A 20,654-nucleotide genomic window follows, 5' to 3' on the forward strand; every position below is an offset into this window, starting at 1 on the left:
CATTATATGAAATCAACCAGCCCCAGATCCTCTGTTATACTATTAATAATACAGCTGTTTGATACCCCAACCGAGTGGCTATAGCAATCCCCAGTGCTCCTTCTACATGAAAAGCCCACTCCTACTGTATATATGCTATGTAACCGATTGATACCCCTATCAGGTGGCATACTAGCTTGTCCAACCATCCCAATATGACTACAAGCAGCAATATGAAAAGGTGCATGCAGTGGCCTGGGACTCGTGTCGGTAAAAAAAAAAATTTTTCCCAGTTTATTTAGAATGCTAAATAGGTTGGAACTCTGTCCAGGATTTCCATTTTCTTCAAGGCTGGGCTTGTGTCTTCGAGGAGGAAGATTGGAGGTCATCTGTGTATTAACCTCCTGAGCGTTACACTGAGGTCTAGATTTCTGTACCAAAAGTGATCCACTGTTTTTCATGAAATTTTTTTTTTAAATTGTAGACCGGAACACAAGATGCCGGCCGGTGGAACACAAGATGCCAGCCGGCATCTTACCGGTCCCGCTGGCACCCGAAGCTGGAGAGGGAGATCGACGGACGACGCTGGAATACGAAAACGACGCTGGATGAGCACAGGGGGACCAGGTAAGTATGGATGGGAAAAATCTCGGGGTTAACCATCCTTGCAATTTTTTTTGTGCCCGAACGAAGGTCGGGCTTAACGGCAAGGTGGTTAAACAAATATTTTTCTCCAAATTTTACATAATTGATCCCTTTTATATAAACTACAGAGAACCATGGCAACATGTTTAAAAAATTAGAGCAAACAGGATAGGCAACAGAAAAGTCCATCTCTAGTTCCTATGTCTGTTTTAAACATTTTTGAACTTAACCACTGTTTTGACTGCAAAAATTGTTTTCTTTTTGTATTGATTCATTTTGCTAACTGTTATTTGGCCCAAGTTTTAAGGAGTACAGAGCACATTCAGGGCATGGATTACTTTGGAGATCTAGTCTGCCAATTGGATTATTGAATGGGTATTGGTGAGTAGAGGGTGCTATAGAAGTCAACAATATATTATTATTATTATACAGGATTTATATAGCGCCAACATATTATGCAGCGCTGAACATTAAATAGGGATTGCAAATGACAGACTAATACAGACAGTGATACAGGAGGAGAGGACCCTGCCTCGAAGAGCTTACAATCTAGTAGGTGGGGGAATTTACACACAATAGGAGGGGGATATGTAGTGGTGGGAGGTAGTGATGGTTTCAAAAGACAGAAGTAGATGGTTAGGCAAGTTTGAAAAAATGGGTTTTGAGTGCTCTTTTAAATGAGCAGAAAGTAGGAGCAAGCTGAAATAGGAAGAGGAGGACCATTCCAGAGACTTGGGGCAGCTTTAGAGAAGTCTTGTATCCGTGCGTGTGATGAGGTTGAGTGAGGAAGTCATTAGTAGGTCATTGGAGAAGCGGAAAGAGCGGCTGGGGGAGTACTTTTTTACTAGGTCAGAAATGAAAGTGGCACAATAACTGTGTAGGGATTTGAAGGCAAAGCACAGGAGCTTGAATTTGATTCTAAGGTGAAATGGAAGCCAGTGTAGAGATTTACAGGTGGAAGGGGTGGGTATGGCTGGAGTGGCTCAGTGGGCAGAGACATCATGTCTGATTTTGTCTATTTTGTCTATTTTATCTCTAAAGTAGGTGGCAATGTCTTGGGCAGAGAAGGATGTTGTGGGGGGAGCAGGTGTGGGGTTTAGGGGGTAATTGTAGAGAAGAGGTTGCGTGGGTTGGAAGCTTGAGAGGAAATGACTGTGGAGAAATAATTTTGCTTGGTGACAGTGAGCTCTGTGTTAAAAGCTTTGTAGCTTGGCTTTGTAGTCCATGAAGTCAGCGCTGAGGCCGGATTTACTCCAATTGCGCTCAGCTGCACGAACAGTATTTTGTAGTTGTTTGGTGTGATTGTTGTGCCAGGGTCGGGGGTTGGCAGGGCGGGGGTAGCGGAAGATGGCAGGGGCAACATTATCCAAAGCCAAGGAAAGAGAGTTGTTTAACATGGTGGCAGCTTCATTCAGGAGGTGATTTTGGAGAGGGAGGGGAGTAGGGACGCAACAAATGTATGCACAATTTCTATTAGGACTGTAGTTTTGTCTTAAGTGACACTATAAATGCAGGGTGTGATAATAGGTATGTTGGTCTGTTTCCAGCATAGCCAACAGTCTCCCCCTCCCCTTTTTTTCATCTGTATTTTGTAAGATTTGTTTTCTGCTGAATTGCATACACAATGTATTAGGTTGGTTAGTTAAAGGCACATGATCTCAGTTTTTTTTTATTTTAGTGCTTGATTTTTTTTTTTTTTTTCTCTTGAACTTTATCGCTGTCTGTATCTCTATCTTCTATAAGGGCTGTAATGTACTCTTCCCACATTCAGGCCTTAACTGTGCCTTACATTATTTGTGGTATAGTGGAGTTTGAGTTCAGGGCACATCAGGTCTCCATGTGTGAGGTTAAAATGCCCCTCTAAATATTTTAATCTTTCTCCAGTTTAAGGAAAGTTCCAGGAACTGGCTTCAATAGTAACACTGGATAGTAAGTCATGGTTTCCAAATGCTAGGCGCCTTGCAGTGTGCTCGGCAAGGATACAGCTGGCCCCCGGCAGTTTCCCTTGTGCTGGTTGCAGTGTTCTGCAAGGATGTCCGTCTCTTCCTCCACATAGTGGTGACTTTGAGTTGTACAGCAGGGTTAAGTAGCTCCTCAGTAGCAGTAAATCTTTCAACCATCGCCACTAGCTGCTCTGCTGTCTGGATATCACCATGACTCACCCACCGCTGCCAGTCCACCTACATGAAGTGCAGGTGCCAATCCATCACAACCCTTTCCATCATCTGGGGCCCGGCCAGGATCTCCGGTTGAAGCCATTTAGTGACTAGCTGGATAAAGTCATGCATCTGCCACCTGGGTGGCAAATTATCCTAATAGCGCCACCTATGCACCCGCTGAGCATGAGCATAGTAGGGACACCTTAGATGGGCTAGGATCTCCGCCTTTAGTTTACCATAGTCTTTAGCATCAACTTGGGGAAGGTCATAGTACACCTTCTGGGGATTTTCAGACAGGAAAGGCACTACTGATCCAGCCGATCACAGGGCAACCCTACCTGCTCCTCCCTGGCACAAGCTGCTGCACTGCCAAGATCATTGCCTGTGAGGTAGTGGTTTCCTGCAGTGCAATTGCCTTGGATCTTGCAATGATACAAGCTGGGCTTTAGTTGACTGTTGATGGGCAGCCATAGCAGAAAGCTGCGCTTCCAGGTTTTACTGCTGCACCATGCTGGTTTCTTTCAAGGCAGTTAGGTGAGCCTCTGTTGTTGCACCACCATTTTTGGCCACAACAGCAAAAAAAACTTTTATAACTAATAAAAAATGTGTGATTGAGTTCCAGTGTCTTACTAACTTGTGTCTTGGTCCAATTAATTTATTCACACAGCTAACACTTGGAGGACTAAGAACAAGTGGAAACTCAATGATGGTAGAGGCAACCTTACTGAAGAATGTGTCCAGTTCAATTTATCTTGTCGCGTTTAGCCTGGTATTAGGAGTTACTAAGGAGTTACTAAGTTACTACTTAGAAATTCGGGCAAAAGTGGTATCATCTTTTCTGTATGTCAAGACATAGGTTTCTTTCTGCAGGAAGCTAGCGGTGTACTGGAATAGCTTTTTTTTAGGGCAAGAATCCCTTTTACATATTGAGGTCTCTTGAAGGGCAATTCTGAAGTGTTCCAGACATCTACAGAATAATTCACTTTAATTCTTTGGTGAGAAATACCAAACCAATTTTTCATGTAGCAAATGCTTCTTAAATTTTAATTAACTAAATACCATAATACAAATGTATATACATTCACATTTCTAAACCTCAGGATGACCTAAGGATGACATTACTATAAAGTAAATGTTACATTGCTAATATTTTAATAGATAATGTGTACAATTTTTGTGTGTAGTCCTGTAAATAGGACATTCCATGAAATTTTTTGACTTTTTTGCATTTTATTTGAATAGGCAAACTTGTATTTTCAGTAATTTATTCAACAAAAAGGTAATATATGCAATAGAATACTCTGGTAAAAATAAAATTTGATCTTATTTTTTTTAAAGCTCTCCAAGGCTGGAGTGGCGAGGATATAATTACTGAGGATATATCAATGAACTTTGCTGATCCATAAAACGTGGAATGGATTTCTTCATTTGCTAGCAAATATTTAACCTCCTGGGTGGTTTATTTCTGTCCAGTTTTATATGTCTAAAAGCAGTACATTTTTTTTCATGAGTTTATTTTGCAGTATAATATAATAGTATGAGTATAAAATAAAGTTTGAAACACAAATCATGTCAAAATATTAAATTATTATTTTTTTTAAAATTAAACAAAAAAAAATTATACTATTATACTGTAAAATATTTTTTTTGCTTTTAGACATAAAAATCCACTGTATTGCATTCAATACAGTTATTTTGTATTGAATGCAATACAAATAGATTTGAACTTGCCGATGCAACGGCCGCACGTACCGACGTCACCAGGAACTCCCAGTGACTTATCAGATGCAGAGGAGATAGGGATCACGAAGAAGTACACCAGCGGATCGGTGTACTTCACATTACTTTACATTAGTTTAGCTACCCTGTGTGTGATTTGGGGTTACCGCCTTCAGCGTCTTACTGTCCACTTACTGTCCACTTGTCTCTGACAGTGATTAGGCATGCTTTGATATGTAAATTTCATAGCTAACTTGATACCTTCAAACTTCACAGGTCCTAAAGCAGCAAACAACCCTAACGTTTTCTCAGCAATGCTTCACATTTGGTATAAAATGCTCTTTGGTTTTGCTACTGTTACTATAATCAAATAATCAGGCAGGAGCGTCAAACTTAAATACACAGAGTGCCGAAATTAAAAACTTAGACCGAGTCGCTGGCCAAACTTGATATTTATTGAAAAAATTGAAGAAGTTTTTCTTCTCATTAGATATAAAGCTTTTTCATATGGAAACAAAGGTTTTGCCTAACATTCAAACTGGAACAAGTGTATAATAGACAGAGGCTTAAGATTTTTTTTTTTTTTTTTAATTTTCCGGCAAGATAGAAAAATAAAAAGACCACAATAAGCTATGCAGAAGAGAAGTCTTTTGGATTTTGTTTATCCTGGAGTGTGACAAAACTTTCACTTTGGTGTAATCTGCTTGGTTGTCAGTAGTATAGTAGGGGGTAAGTAGTCCTGTTTCTTCTTATTGTTTTTCTAATTCTTTTACTTTGCCAGAGAATGCAATGTGAAACCAAATGAATTGCTGCATTTATTTGGTTTCACATTGCATTTTCTGGCACAATTCTCTGGCTTACCTGTCCGTCTAAAGTCCTCAGGGTCCTCGCATAGACTGCTGTTCAATACACACGAGTAATGCCGCTACTACAATTCCCGGCATTACAAGGCCTGATGGCGGGAATTGTAGTAGCGTCTATAAAACAGCACTCGCATCTAATGAACAGCAGCTTAGTATAAATTGCAGCTGGCCACCTGTTTCTATGGTTTGCAGAATCGGCGGGCTAGCTGCAATTAATATAAAGATATCTTTTGGGAGCCCAAAAGAAAAGGACGTTTCTGGCCAGAGTTTGACACCCTTGCTCTAAGGGATGGATGAATCCACTGTTAGATAGCTTGCCAGCAACTTAAAAGCACCATGTTAGTGTAGTCATGTTTTCAAATAATTTTATATAGACGTTAACATCCATAATATTTTTTATGTCTAGTCTATTACAATAAAGTTTATTATAACATTGATGTAAGTTTAGATGTGTATTGTTGGCGTAATTAGTATCTAATATGTATGTACGTTAAAAGATGCTTTCAGTAATTCTTTTATTCTGCCACTAATTTTCTGGCCTAAAAAAATGTTTATTTCAAATTTCAGATACATCGTCAGGGGCAGCTGCTACTTCAAATTATGCAAATTCCACTTGGGGTTCAGGAACCCCCTCCAGCAGTGGCCCTACCACAAATCCCCCCCACACCTGGGACAAAGTGATTGTAGACGGGTCGGACATGGAAGAATGGCCCTGCATAGCCAGTGTGGACACAGAGCCCTCTTCTGATAACTCCACAGACAACAATAGTGCCTCGAACCCAGCCTCAGAGAAGGGACCTCTACAAGGCAGCGCCACTAACCACAAAGGAAGGGGGGGCCAGGGCCAACAACAACAGCCCGGCAGCGAATGTATCCAGGGGGCATGGAAAGCTGAACCCAAGGCTAAGCCTGTCCCGTCTTCCAACCCTGCCACAGAGGTCGTTAATAGACTGGGAAATTGGAGGAGCATGGGTGGTCCTGAGAGAACAGGGTCTGCCTCTAGTTTTAATAACTTTAACCCAAATACAAATCCAGCTGCCTGGCCTGCCCTGGTTCAGGAAGGCAGCAGGAAAGGGAACCCTGAGTCAGAAGGCAGTTTCTCCAGTGCACAGCTTGGCTCCACAGGTCCAAACTCTCGGGAGCAGCAGTCAAAGATGGAAAATGCGGGTTCTGGCTTTACAGCCTCGGGCAGGGAGCCAGGCGCAACCCACCACACTGACGGACCAAAAAATGGAAACACTAACTCTATGAACTCGAATACTTCAAACCCTCTTGAGAACAAGGGAACAGCCTTTGGGGCAGGGGCAGGAGATGCTTGCCGAGGTTCTGATCCCTCTGCGCAAAGCACTGGAGAGAGGAAGAATGGAGGGGTGGCGTCTTGGGGGCCAACTAGGGGGCAGTCTGTCCCAGGTGATTCCAACTGTGGAGTCAGCAATTCTGGAAATAATGGACGAGAGAGGGAGGACACAAGAAAGGTGTCTGTATCTCACAGGCCCAATGGATCCAGGGGAGAATCTTGGGACAGCAAAAGTGGTGGAAATGGTTCTTGGGGATATGGCCCACAAACGGATCCCTGTGATTTGAAATGGGGTGAAGGGAACAAGCTGATGGCTGGTGGGGTGTCTCAGGGAGAATGGAAGCAGCCATCTGGGCAGGAGGACTTAAAAGTTGGAGAATGGGGTGGGTCAAGCCAAGGAAATTCTAGCACTGGAGCATGGGACAATCAGAAGGGCCACTCACTATCTGAAAACCAGGGCAGCGCTCCATCAGCATCCTGCTGGGGCCGGGCCCCCAGCTCTGCAGGAAGTGAGGCAGGGGGACAAAGCACTGGAAGCAATCCTAAGGCTGGGGGCAGTGGAGACAGTCTGAACTCTGGCAGCCGACGCTCACATAGGTCTGCTCTCCCAGACAGTCAAGCTGTTTTGCAGTCCCTCCTGAATCGAACAGACTTAGATCCTCGAGTACTCTCCAACTCGGGCTGGGGGCAAACCCAGATAAAGCAGGATGCAGCATGGGAGACTGAAGAAGTGACAAATCGACCTGAAGGCAAAGCAGACCGTGGTACTGAAGGATGGGAAAACACATCACAAGCAAAGAGCTCAGGGGGTTGGGGGGATGCCCCCAGCCAAAGCAATCAAACCAAGACTGGTTGGGGCGAATCTGCCTCTGTTCCCTCTGGCCAAGAATGGACGGACACCAAAGCAGCTGGCTGGAATGACTATAAAAATAGCTCATCTGGTTGGGGAGGTGGTGGAAGTAGTGTGGCTGGAGGTCGACAGGATGAAAAGGCAGGTCCTGGATGGAACAGTGATAATGGTGGTAGTTCTGAGCAGGGATGGGGTTCTCGGCAGCCTGCTCCAGGAAGTGGGTGGTCTGCTGGAAAAAATGGATGGGGAGGAAGCAATAGTGAGGACATAGAGCCTACCAAAGGCCCAGGGGGCTGGGATGGCTCAGGAAACAAAGCTTCCTCTGGCTGGGGGGATGGGGGACAGAATGATGTTGGCTCATGGAGCAATGGGGCTAGCTCAAACTCGGCATCTCGAACTGGCTGGGAAGAGAATAAAAGATCCCAAGGAGGAGGTAGTTGGGGAGACACAACCAGGCCTCCAGTTTCTTGGAATAAACAACAGGATGCTACACAGGCTGCTCCATCTTCTGGCTCCTGGGGTTCACAGGCTCCTCCACCTCCTGGAAATGGTAGGCAGCCACCCACTCCTGGTTGGAAGGGTGGCCCCACACCAACAGTGTCTAAGGATGAAGAGCCAAGTGGCTGGGAGGAACCATCATCCTCCATGAGCCGTAAAATGGACATTGATGATGGTACAGCGGCTTGGGGGGATCCTAACAGTTACAATTACAAGAATGTTAGCTTGTGGGACAAAAATGCGCAAGGAACTCCTGCACAGATGCCACGGGAGCAAGGTATGCCTGGATCTATAGCCAGCAAAGGAGCACCATCAGGTATGGCAGTTTTGCTCATCATTATATATGTTGAGATGAAACCATTCTTAAAGTGTAGATTTGTTTATTTTTATTTTTATTGGAATTTTTATTGTGGTGTTTTTGTCAGTTGTTTACCTGGATGTATGAAATATCCATTGTGATGAAAAAGATTTTGCTATCAGTATTATTTGTGATTTTTATTATGTAGGTTTTACGAATTAGTATGTACTTTGATCATCTTTTTAAGCCCCATAAATTTTAAAATATATAAAATTTTTATGCCTATTTATATAGCTTCTTGTGGGATTTATCAAACAGTTTATCAAATTTTAAAAACTGTCAAATTTAGGTAGAAATATATATGAAGAGAAATATTATGATTTTCATACCATCTTTTCTGTTATCTGCCATTTTCTTTTTATGCTTCTTTGGTTGCAATGATCAATATAGGTGCTATGCATGCCATGGTAAGGTGGCCTAATTTTTGCTTATGATATTTCACTTTTGTTTTTTGGCAAATATAGAAAATTAATTGGTTGCCCCTACTGAAGAAAAATGTAATGATAAAGAGAATTTCATTTACAGTTTTTCTTTTCAGGTGTATTTTCATTTTGTCCCATACCTGCCTCATGGTACTGTGCAATTACACACTAATTGCTTTTCCCATTTTGATTTATTTTATGCCTGATTTAGTAAAGCTCTTCAAGGCTGGAATGGTTTTCTAAAAATTTAATTTGATATTTGTTAGCAAATGTTTTTAATCCTGGACCAGATCCGTTCCAAGTTTGCTGAATCACCCAGGTTTTAGGAGTGTAAAACTAAATGTCTGTATGTTCTTCTGATGTTCTTTTTTGGTAAATGCTGATGAAAAATTCTATAGCATTTTATAGCTTCCCAACATAGTTATGCTAAATGGGTGGCACCAAATATATCATAGTTCTCCCCAGCTCCCTTTTGGTGGGTGGGCCGACCGTCCGACTGCCCTACCCCCACTGTCCGGCTCTTAACTGGAGCTCTAATCCTCTGAATGGACAGTGGAGAGGCTGCTCCATTCTCAGCTGTCATCTGTTCAGAGTATTGCAGCTGCTGATAAGAACTGGGCGGAGGGAGAAGAGCACAGCTACAATAACATCAGGACACACACTGTCCCCTACCCCATTCTATAGCTCTGCTGAGTCTTCAATCGACAAAAAAAACATTGTGTAAAAATGTCTCCAAGTGGGCGTGTGTAATGTCGTCATCGGAGCAGTCTGAGAGCTGTGTGTGTGTAACTGCATGTCATATTCTACAGCCTTACAACTCTCTGTGAGCAAACCTTCATATCCCCACACCATATGTCATAATGTATTGAAATTTTCAGGGTGCACGGGGAACACTCATAGCTAGTAACCACAACTTCAGCACCCCAGCTTTTAGAAATTTAAAGATTTGGGGATCAGAATTGTAAAAACTTGTGAAAATACTACATTGGCATTGATTTTTCAAAAGCAAGTGCGCCTAGAAGTCCCTAATTGTATATGCAAATTGGGAACCCCTGGGGCCACAAACATAGAAAGGAGCATTGGGGTGGGCCCCCTAAATGTATGCTTATAGTATGTCAGTTATACATTTGTGACAGATGTTACCCTGTCTGCTTTTCTACTTAGAATACCAATTTCCTTAGAATGGTAGGGTGTACAAAACGGAAAATGTGGGTGCAGTGGAGGGAAACCTTGGGCTGTTGTGTCTGTTTGAAAACAAACTGTAAGTAAACTTTTACAACTCCTTGAAAAAAAAACATTTTAACTGGGAAAATGAGCAGCAAGGTAGAAGGTTTTGTTCAGTGTACAGTCTGCCATATGTATGCACAAATGGAGCAACAGCTCCTAGATGAATACTGCTATGGCAGATGTGAGCAAGTCGCCCTTCTGGTTTCTCGCATTGGGGAGCTGGAGAGGCACATTGCAACACTGAAATCACTGCATCACTTTGAGAAGGGTCCCCTGCTCACTGAGCAGGTAGTTATTGGCCTAAATGTGGAGGGTAGAGAAGTTTATCGGGATAAACATGTAGGGAGCTGGGTTACAGTAGTTAGAGGGAGTGGTAGGGGTACCCAGAAAAGGAAAGCTAGCCCTGTGTTTGAGTACCCTAACAAATTTTCAAAGTTATGTGAGGATGTGCAGGTGGCCGACCCAGTGGTGGCAAATTTAGATGTTGCTGCTACCCCTAACAGCCGGGAGAGCACCCCATCTAGTTGGGGTGGGAAAGGCAATGCAGGAAGGCATAGACCAGGGGTGCCCAAAATGTCGATCGCGATCTACTGGTCAATCGCAAAGGCAGCGCAAATCGATTGCAGAGGCCTGCCTTACCCCTCCCTGCTACCAGCAGCCCTGCTGCATGTCTATAGGGATGCTGGGGATGGCTTTCGTGTAACAGTGGTTAGTGGGGAGAGAGGGCAGTCTGAGTTGACTGCAGTTCAGGCTCAGTGTCATGGTTCAATTACCCAGATACCTTTGTACAGGGTAGCAGTTCTTTTTCTTGTGCAGCACATCATTCTCCTATGACAGGTGAACTGTAGCTTTCCTGTCGCTATAGTCTTGTAGTGCAATGTCTGTGCAATGTTCTGCTATTCAATGTCTCATTAGCTTCAGTCACGTCTGTGTAGTATACTCGGGGTGTGTGTGTGTGTGTGTGTTTAGCATTTTTATTGTTGGTAGATCATTTTCACTTAGTCATATAGCTCGCAAGCCAAAAAAGTGTGGGCACCCCTGGCTTAGACAGTCATAGGGGATTCTGTAATCAGGAGGACTTATAGAACAGTTTGTTGCCTGGATCCCTTAAACCGAATGGTTTGCTGTCTCCCTTGTGCCAGGGTTCGGCATATAGTGGATCAAGTAGACAAATTACTGGGAGGGGCTGGACATGACCCATCTGTCTTGGTCCATGTTGGAACCAGTGACAGGATAGATAGAAGATGGAGGGAGGATCCTTAAAAATCAGTTTAAAGTACTAGGTTATAAGTTGACAGAAAGAACCTCGAAGGTTATATTCTCTGCAATATTGCCTGTGCCATGCGCAACACAGGAAAGCCAGAGGGAGCTTAGACAGCTAAACGCATAGCTCAAGTCCTGGTGTAATAGGGAAGGGTTTGGGTTCATAGAGCACTGGGTTGACTTTTACAACCTATATGCCAGAGATGGTTTGCACCTAAATGGAAGGGGGTCTACTGTGCTAGGGGAAAGATTTAGGGGAATGGTGGAGGGATATTTAAACTAGGACAGAGGGGGGTGGGACAGTTAAATAGGATGGCAGGAAGACAAAACAAACAAAAACAAAATAAGGAAGTAAGAACCCCTAATGAATGAAGAGCATTATGACTTAGTTGGGGATGCTGAATCCATGACTGGGCTGTCCACATTCCTGGTTATACTCTCTTTTGTAAAGACAGAGTCAAACGAAAAGTAGGTGGTTGTCTTTATGTGAGAAGTGATCTGAAAGTGAATGTTAAAGAAGAAATTGTTGATAGAGCAAGCGGTGAGGTTGAGGCTTTATGGGTGTAGTTGAATGTGGGGTTCAATAACACACAATTACTGGAGTCTGCTATAGGCTCCCCAGTGGTTGCTGAATTAGATCTTGCACTTGTTTTCTTACTAATTTTACCCTCCATTTTGTCAAAAAACATACAAATTTTACATACAATGAAAAAATAATGAAATAACTTGAATGTACTGTTTATTTACATTTCTTTTGTTCATACAAAGGATTTAATGTTACTCTGACATTTATTACAGTAAAACATTTGAAAATTTTTTGGGTAAGCGGTTAAGGTAAAAATCTATGCTTTTCCTGTAGTGTTAAGATAATCCCGCCGTATGCTCCAACAATAGTCAGCTATCATATGTACATGTCCCATCTACCCTGATACCATCCTTCCTGATCTTCCTTGCTCATCACTGTCTGCACCAAGGTTTTCCGGGAAGTTGGCAAAGCTTTAACGAACCACTTCATCATACCCAGTTTCATGTGCAGAGGCGGGAATATATTCTTTCTATCAACAAGTGGCTCATGTAGAATGTTTGGCTCCACCTGGTTTTAGGGCAGATCTTGGAGGCCAATTCCTTTCCACCAAATGCCTCTCGCAAACCTGCTGTCCCACATGTACAGTTAACGGGGATATTTGGTATATCCGCATTGCTGACCAAAAAGGAAGCATACCATTATAAGGTCAACACAGATGACCCAATTGTGTTGGTGATATTGCAACAACTCAATCACTCTTTATGTCTGCATATTCTTCACAAAAAGAAACTGAATGGCCGATTGGGACTGGCCCAAATATATTGCCATTGTGAAGGAGGACACACTTTAAGCTGCGCTTTAAACTATCGATGAATAGTGGCCATTCAATTATAGATTGCAATTCTCTATTCCTCCATTAAACCAGGTATCTTGCAGCAAAAAACAAAGCCACTGTCAGTTCTAAGGTCCCTGCAGTACTGCAAAAATCCAATTTCTCTGGTTCAAAAGTACAATACCTTCATTCTTTTTTCAAGTAAGTTTTTCTCACGCAGTCTTGGTGCAAAGAGTTCTGAAGCCTTTTTTGATAGTCCCAAATCACTCAACTCATGCTGATCAAATCCCTTTACGAATAGAGTCCTCTTCAATTTCAGACTCTTCATTGTTGTCACCTAGTTCATCACCCCATAATCTTGTTCTTCGAGAGAGTAGTGTAACGAAAACCAGCACTGGGATTTCACCTGAATGAGCCACTGGGCGTATAGCCGATGGTAGACTAGGATACTCTGTTACATTTATTTTTCTTGTTATATCCTGAAGTTTTCACTATACAAAAGTAACAGTCACTGAAATGATCTCCTGGCTCTCGCCAAACCATAGGTTTACCAAATGGCATCTTATCACGTGTTCCCTTTGTCCATATCCATAAACCCTGGACACACTGCACACCTTATGAGGGCCCCAAGACTTATCCTGATCGCCAAGTTTATCTTTGAAATATGCCAAATAGGTGTGTTTTACAAATGTGCTGATGTTCGCCCTTTGACTGGGAATGGTGAAACTGCCACAGATATAACAAAATGAATGAGGGTTGTTTGGACACTTAGGACGGGAAACAGCAGAGCCAGACATGATCTGAAAGAATAAAAATGTGTGTAAGTAGAAAAATAAATTTTGCTTATTCACTATGTAGAGCAGCGCACAACCCTTGACCACACTGTCCACACTGGCTTTCACACTGTGTGTAAATGAATAGCCTATACAAATCAACGCTACAGTAATCACATTAATATAAGCGGTAGAGAAAAAACCTGACGTGTTAGAAGAAAATTAACTGCACTCTCAGAATGAGCATACCTATTTTAGTGTAAATAAGCTTAAAAATTGAAGTCAACAAAACATTTGTTCAAAATTGTTCCCAATGTAATCAACTACTAGCACAGTTAGAAAAAGCAGCAAAAAGTAGAAAGGTTTTAATTGTGGGAGGTTTCAGCTACCCTGACATTGACTGGAGTAATGGCACTACAGGAACAGCAAAAGGGAGGACATTTATGAATTTAATACAAGATAATTTTATGGTACAGTTTATAGAAGCCCTATAAAAATCATACTGGACCTAGTTATTTCTATCAATGCAGAGCTTATAACCAATGTGCATATAAAAGAGAATCTGGGTAGCCGTGAATATATTATGTTTTCATTTAATGTAAGATGTATACAGGAAGCAAAAACAGGAAAGATAAAAACTTAATTTTAAGAGCGAATTTTGCATTATTAAGGGCGGCTCTCTGTGACTTGGACTGGGAGACAATATTGTCCTCAAATAACACAGAACAGAAATGGGAATGATTCAAGTCTGTTCTACACAAGCTCACTAAAAATATGTTTCAATGGGCAATTAAGTTTAAGAAGTTAAAATTAAAACCTATGTGGCTCACAGCTGGTGTTAGAAAGCCATAAGGAACAAGAAAAGGGCATTCCAAAAATATAAAAATGAAGGATCTGAAGAATATAACAAAAGATGTAAGGGAAACCCCCCAAAATTTTTCAAATATATTAATAGCAAAGAGATCAGACCAGAGCATGGTTATCATTTGAAAACAATAAAGAATATAACAAAAGATATAAAAAGGAGATAAAATGTCCCAAACATCAAGAAAGAAAGACAGATTTGCAAAGGAAAGTAAAACAAACCCCCATTTTTTTTAAATATGATATTTGCAAAAAGATCAGAATTGAGCATGATGATCCATATAGAGAACTCTCTTCCCAGGTATTCACTTTGACATCATTACATAGAACAAGAGAGCACTCATTGCATCTGGAGGAAAAGAAGTTTAAGCTCCAGATAAAGAAGGGATTCTTCACTGTAAAGTCTGTGAAAATATGCAATCGGCTCCCTCAGAAAGTAGTTTCAGCAACTATTGCTTTAAGAAAAAACTGGATGTTTTTCTAGAAACAAAGAATATAACTGGGTATTAAGGCTTTAAAGTAAAAATAACAATTGCCAATGATCCAGGGAATGTCCGATTGCCTCATGGAATCAGGAAGGATTTTTTTTCCCTCTGAGCAAACTGTACCAGGCTATTTTTTTGTTTTTGCCTTCCTCTTGGCCAACCATGTCTTATAGGAATTTATATCTGGGATATGTTTATTTCCCTAGTGGTTGGACTTGGTGATGAAATTATGGGGATCTTGGCCACAACTGTCCCCCACTTGCACCTCTAATTTTGTTTGCCTACACCTCTCTGTTCTAGAGAAATTAGGGTTCAAGGTAGGGAAGTAGACAGTTTGATGGGCAGAGGTTTTTTATGTTCTAATGATGCCATGCTAATGACAATTTAGGGGGGTTTATATACATGATGCCATGCTAATGAAATTTTAGGGGGGGTTTATACACAGGTGTCCCCCACATGCACCTACATTTTACGTTTCCTATTCCAGATAAATTGGGGTGCAGAACAGAAGCGGAAAGGGTAGCATAGTTTTACAATTATTTTGTTGAAAGGTAGGTAAAAAGTTTAGGGGCCCCACCCCAATGCTCCGTGCTATATAAGTGCCCTCTGGGGGTCATTAATTTGCATTTTCAATTTTGGGCTCCTCCTTGCTATCACATGCACAATGCTTTTAAAGCAATGCCACATTTTAACATATAAAGGGTGACTTTCCTCTTTTTTTTTAAAATAGAAAAATGTTTTTTTGTTTTTTCCTGTTTGTAATTTTTTTTTTTCGGGAGGACCCCTTCCCTTCTGTCTTTCCTGCCATGATGGTAAAGACTGCAGGGTAAATCTGCAGCCTCCTCGGGTATTTGTGTCACATATCCCAGGTGGCTGTGGGCTTCTCCTTTTGCACATCAGGAATGTATCATCAGGGGCTTTCCTATAATGTAAAAAAAGTGCTCAATCTCATGCATGCCCAATGAGATCAGCTCCTGATGAAACTGTGAACATGGGAAAGAAGAGGGAAGCTGGGCTCCGTTTGTGGAGAGATCATGTGAAATTTTTGCATTACCTCTTATTTCTGATGCTCACCATTCCACCAAGTGCTGATCTTATTGGGCATGTGTGAAATTGAGCACTTTTTTTTACATTTCAGGAAAGCTGATGATACTTACCTGATGTCAGGCATGCACAGAAAAAGAATCCGCGTTTTACCGCGATTATACAAGCGTTTTAGCACTCTGTAGAAGTGATTTCTGCAAGTACAGGAAGTACATACATCCCTGCATACATGTGATAATGTGATCATGCAAGCGTGCAGTGACAAATGTAACAGTATACACAGAATAGCGTATATAGAGTAATCATGCATGACACATGGAATAGTGACACAGGACACAGGCCATTGTTTTTTGACAAGCTTTTTTATTGACAATTTCTAGCATGCATAAACGCAGGAAAACGCTCCCATTAAAATCAATGGACGCGTTTTCCCGCGATTTACCAGCGTTTTAATTTTTTAAACATTGCAAGCAACGTTTAAAATAAAGCTCAAAAACGTGCCTGAAGGAAACGTCCTGGTGTAGATTAGCCCATTGGAATGCATGGGGACTTCAAACATGGGCTTTAAAAGCTTCAGGTTAAACGCTGGGGAAACAGTCCGTGTAGACTAAGCCTTAGATCATTGTCTATTTTCTTCTTGGCATAGTGGTAACGCCAACCCAGATACTTTATACCTGCAAACTGACAAAAATACAGTTTTTATCGAGATGGTCACACTTGCTGACGAAATAGAAACTAACTGTAGGTTTGTTCTTATGTTGAATTTGTCTCTAAGTCGGAACAGGTAGATTATTTTACTAAATGAAATTAGGATAGATGTTTGTCTCAACATTTCATTAGGCAGCAAGGTTTCAGTTACTGTTTACAATCTTTATTTTTTTTTTTTTTTTGAGCTTTTTCACTATCAAAATTAATGAAAAAGTACTAATTTTGTGTTGCGTGCACTACAGTAAACCTAAACAAGAGAGAAAAAAACATAGTGGTGTAGAAAAAACCAGCATAGCACAGGCTATTGAAGAAGGGTAGGCAGAGTTAAGGGTACAAAATCTTCTCTAAAGAGCATGTTCTTTGGACCATTGTTGCAAACATTATCAATTATCAAAATGTTCAAGGTCCATTAAACTGAAGCCAACCCCCTGGATGTACTGAGGATTGTACTATGGCATGTGGTGGGGGACACTGGCATCCAACAGTCAAAAAGAATTGATTTCTGTGTATTGAGTCATGAAAATGAGCGGTACAAAATACCAGCCACCAGTGACGTGACTATAAAAGCTGTTATTTTCAGGGTACTGTCTTATAAGGTTTGATATTGTTATTTTCGATAGGACGCTGACTGGGTTGTGAAGTGTTTTCACAATCTTCTTTAGAAGATTGACCTAGATTTGGTGATATTTTGGACGGATACTTTTCTACTGATGGAATGTATTTAGATAAGTGCTTACACATTACCTATTAATGTTTTGATGTGTGTTTTCAGTTTGGGGCAAAAATAAGGGTCCCCCAGCTGACAATGGCACGGCAGCTTGGGGTGAACCATCTGAACCTGCTTCTGGTTGGGGGGAAGCAGAAGAAACTGGACCTCCAACCCCAGGCTGGGGAAATGCACCCCCTGTAGCTTCTAGTGCCATGAAAACTGGTAAGTTATTCAGTTATGTTGGCATTTTTAAATTTAAAAAAACTTCTCTATATAGAACATTTTGCATGGTTTCTTTTGTCTTGAATTCCTCCTTTAGGAAAGTGAGTTCAGTTCCTTTGCCTTCAGCTTCTGCAGTCTGTGATCTAAAGCTCCTTAAACATGTTAGGATAAATACTCATAAATAAATACTCATTTTTATTTATTTGATACCAAAACTCTTAATTCCACCCCACCACCACTAACCCTAAAAAAAAAAAATATATATATATATATAAAAACTGTTAAATTGTTTTTTTATAAAAACCTTTCAAAACCCCTGGCGTGGGATATAAGCCTTCCTCCAGATTTTCAAAAAGAAGTCAAACTTGGATGGGCACAGGACAACTTAGATTAAGATTTGTGGACCGAAAAAGTCAAACCAAAATTTCACATATTCTTTTAAAGCCTCTCACTTAATCTAAATTGTCAACTAGTTTGGCCACAAAAGTAAAATAATGCCTATAAATGGGGAAAAGATGCCTCATTCTTTTCTCCCAGGATCATAGACTTTCTGTCCATATCAAGATGGCCCATACAAACTGAAGTTAGAACGATAACAAACCTAGTACTATATATCTAAAGTTGGCAGCATTCTATGCCTTCTATTCCAAGAGAAAGAGTAAATCAAGCCCTCATTCCCTTTGGGTGCATGACTTTTTCCGTAAGGCTTTAGCCCAATTTTGATTCTACATTTACCAAAATTTACATCTGTACAACAGGCACACAAATTAAAAAAAAAAATTCAGAAGTATAAAATCCTATCCTTTTTATCAAAGTCCCCAAAATGCTGTATACATTTAGCCAACTGATTCTAGAGGGTTGTTCGAGCTGTGATAAACATTAAATACAATGCCAATCTGTAACTTGTCAAACATTTTGTTGAACTATAGGTATCACGTGTTTCTCTTACCACCTTCATCTCAGTGATGAATTGATATCCAAATATACAGTGAGGGAAAGAAGTATTTGATTATCTGCTTTTTTTTTTTTTTTTTTTTGTACGTTTGCCCTCTGCCAAAGAAATGACCATTGTCTATAATTGTAATGGTAGGTTTATTGTAGGTGTGTGAGACAGAATAACAACAAAAGAACCCTCAAAAACCCAGTGCTCAAATATCAGAGCTTCATGTGCATTGTAATGATTGAAATAAGTATTTGATCCCCTATCAACCAGTCTGGAGACTGGTTAGGCCACTCTAGGACCTTCATGTGCTTCTTGAGCCACTCCTTTGTTGCCCTGGCCATGTGTTTTGGGTTGTTGTCGTGCTGAAATACCCATTCGTGACCAATTTTCAATGCCCTGGCCGAGGGAAGGAGGTGCTCACTCAAGATTTGATGGTACATGCCCCCGTCCATTGTCCCCTTAGCACAAACACCCCCAAAGCATAATGTGTCCACCTCCATGTTTGATGGTGAAGATGGTGTTCATAGGCAGTGGGTCATAGGCAGCATTCCTCCTCCTCCTCCAAACACGGCAGGTTGCGTTGATGCCAAAGAGCTCAATTTTGGTCTTATATGACCACAACACATTCACCCAGTTCTCCTCTGGATCATTCAGATGTTCATTGGCAAACTGCAGACGGGCCGTACATGTGCTCTCTTTAGCAGGGGGACATTGCGGACTCTGCAAGATTTCATGGTGCAGTGTATTACCAATTTTTTTCTTGGTGTCCCAGCTGCCCTGAGATCATTGACAAGTTCCCCCTGTGTAGTTCTGGGCTGCTTCGTCACCGTTCTCATGATCATTGCAACTCCACGAGGGGAGATCTTGCATGGAGCCCATCTTCCATTTGCGAAATATAGTGCCAACTGTTGTCACCTCACCAAGCTGCTTGGTGATAGTCTTGTAGTCCAGTCCAGCCTTGTGTAGGTCTACAATCTTGTCCCTGACTTCCTTGGAAAGCTCTTTGCTCTTGGCTATGGCGGCTAGTTTGGAATCTGATTGATTGCTTCTGTGGACAGATGTCTTTTATACAGGTACTGTAACAAGCTTGCATTAGGAGCACTCCCTTACAGAGCATGCTTCTAATCTCAGCTTGTTACCTGAATACAGTAAAGACACCTGGGAGCCTGATATTTTGCTGGTAGATAGGGGACCAAATACTTATTTCACTCATTACAATGCACATCAAGCGCTGACTTTTGAGCATTGGGTTTTTAAGGGTTCTCTTGTTTTTCTGTGTGTCGCAGCTACAATAAACCTTCCGTTACTATTATAGACTGGTCATTTCATTGTCAGAGGGCAAACGCCCAAAATCGGCAGGGGGTCAAATACTTCTTTCCTTCACTGTAAATCCCCTCTTGATGATGCGGCTGTTGAGTGTTGCCTGTAGGGTCTGTAGTTTAGGTCTGCTTTTAACCACCCTAGCGGTAATCCTGAGTGTGACTCGGTGGATTTTACTTGCAAAAAGCGGTAATCCTGAGTCACACTCAAGGTTACTTTAACCTAAATAAAAACTCACTTACCTTGCTCAGTCCCTGTTCCCTGGCGTCCTGCTCGTCCCCGCAGGCCTGGAGGCATGTCCTGTTTTTCCTATTTCCAGCCGCTAACTGCAGAGCTGAAATCGAGGTTTCCCGTGACGTCGGTGCAGCGGAAAATTCAAAATCACTTTGCATTGTATTCAATACAGAAAAGCTGTGGGCAATGCTAGAGAAGAGCAGATAGGAATGCATATGTGTGCTAGCAAAGGGATACTGTACAAATGTAATATAATAGGGCCTGCAGTTTTTCTGCTTTGGTGTTTGTATGTTATAGTTATTTATGAGGAAATTTAACATGCTTTAGCAGCTCTTTAGTATCAAAGAACATTACTGTGACAGCTCACTTTCCAGTGGAATAATGGAATAGCATTTCAGAACTTCATTTACAATAAAAAAAAAAACCTCTTTCTTAGATTGAGGGTCCCCAATTTGCATTTACAATTTTAGGCTCCTAGATGCACTTTTTTTAATAAACAAATTATGAAACCATTTTCACAAGTTTTTAAACTTGTTACCCTCATATCTAAAAATTCTTTAAATACATTTTGGTTACTAATTCATATAATGGTCCTCTATGTACCCTAAAAATTTCATTTACCAGCAACGATTTAGGAGATCTGAAGGCTTCAACACAGTGAGTTGTTAGGCTGCAGAATGACTATCAGCCTTTACTTACACACATACACACACA

The 20,654-nt window shown here is 41.3% G+C and overlaps 1 protein-coding gene across 1 annotated transcript in view; it reads left to right on the top strand.

The window, feature by feature from the left end:
* Nucleotides 1-20,654, top strand: part of TNRC6B (trinucleotide repeat containing adaptor 6B) — a gene marked incomplete in the record, with an annotated part of 83,585 nt that overhangs the window by 21,832 nt on the left and 41,099 nt on the right. Inside the window, 2 exon segments of the mRNA XM_072421251.1 lie at nucleotides 5,933-8,326; nucleotides 17,285-17,622. Of these exon segments, the coding sequence (XP_072277352.1) occupies nucleotides 5,933-8,326; nucleotides 17,285-17,622 (2,732 nt within the window).

Source organism: Pyxicephalus adspersus, chromosome 8 (assembly GCF_032062135.1).
Source record: "Pyxicephalus adspersus chromosome 8, UCB_Pads_2.0, whole genome shotgun sequence".
NCBI classification, from domain to species: domain Eukaryota; kingdom Metazoa; phylum Chordata; class Amphibia; order Anura; family Pyxicephalidae; genus Pyxicephalus; species Pyxicephalus adspersus.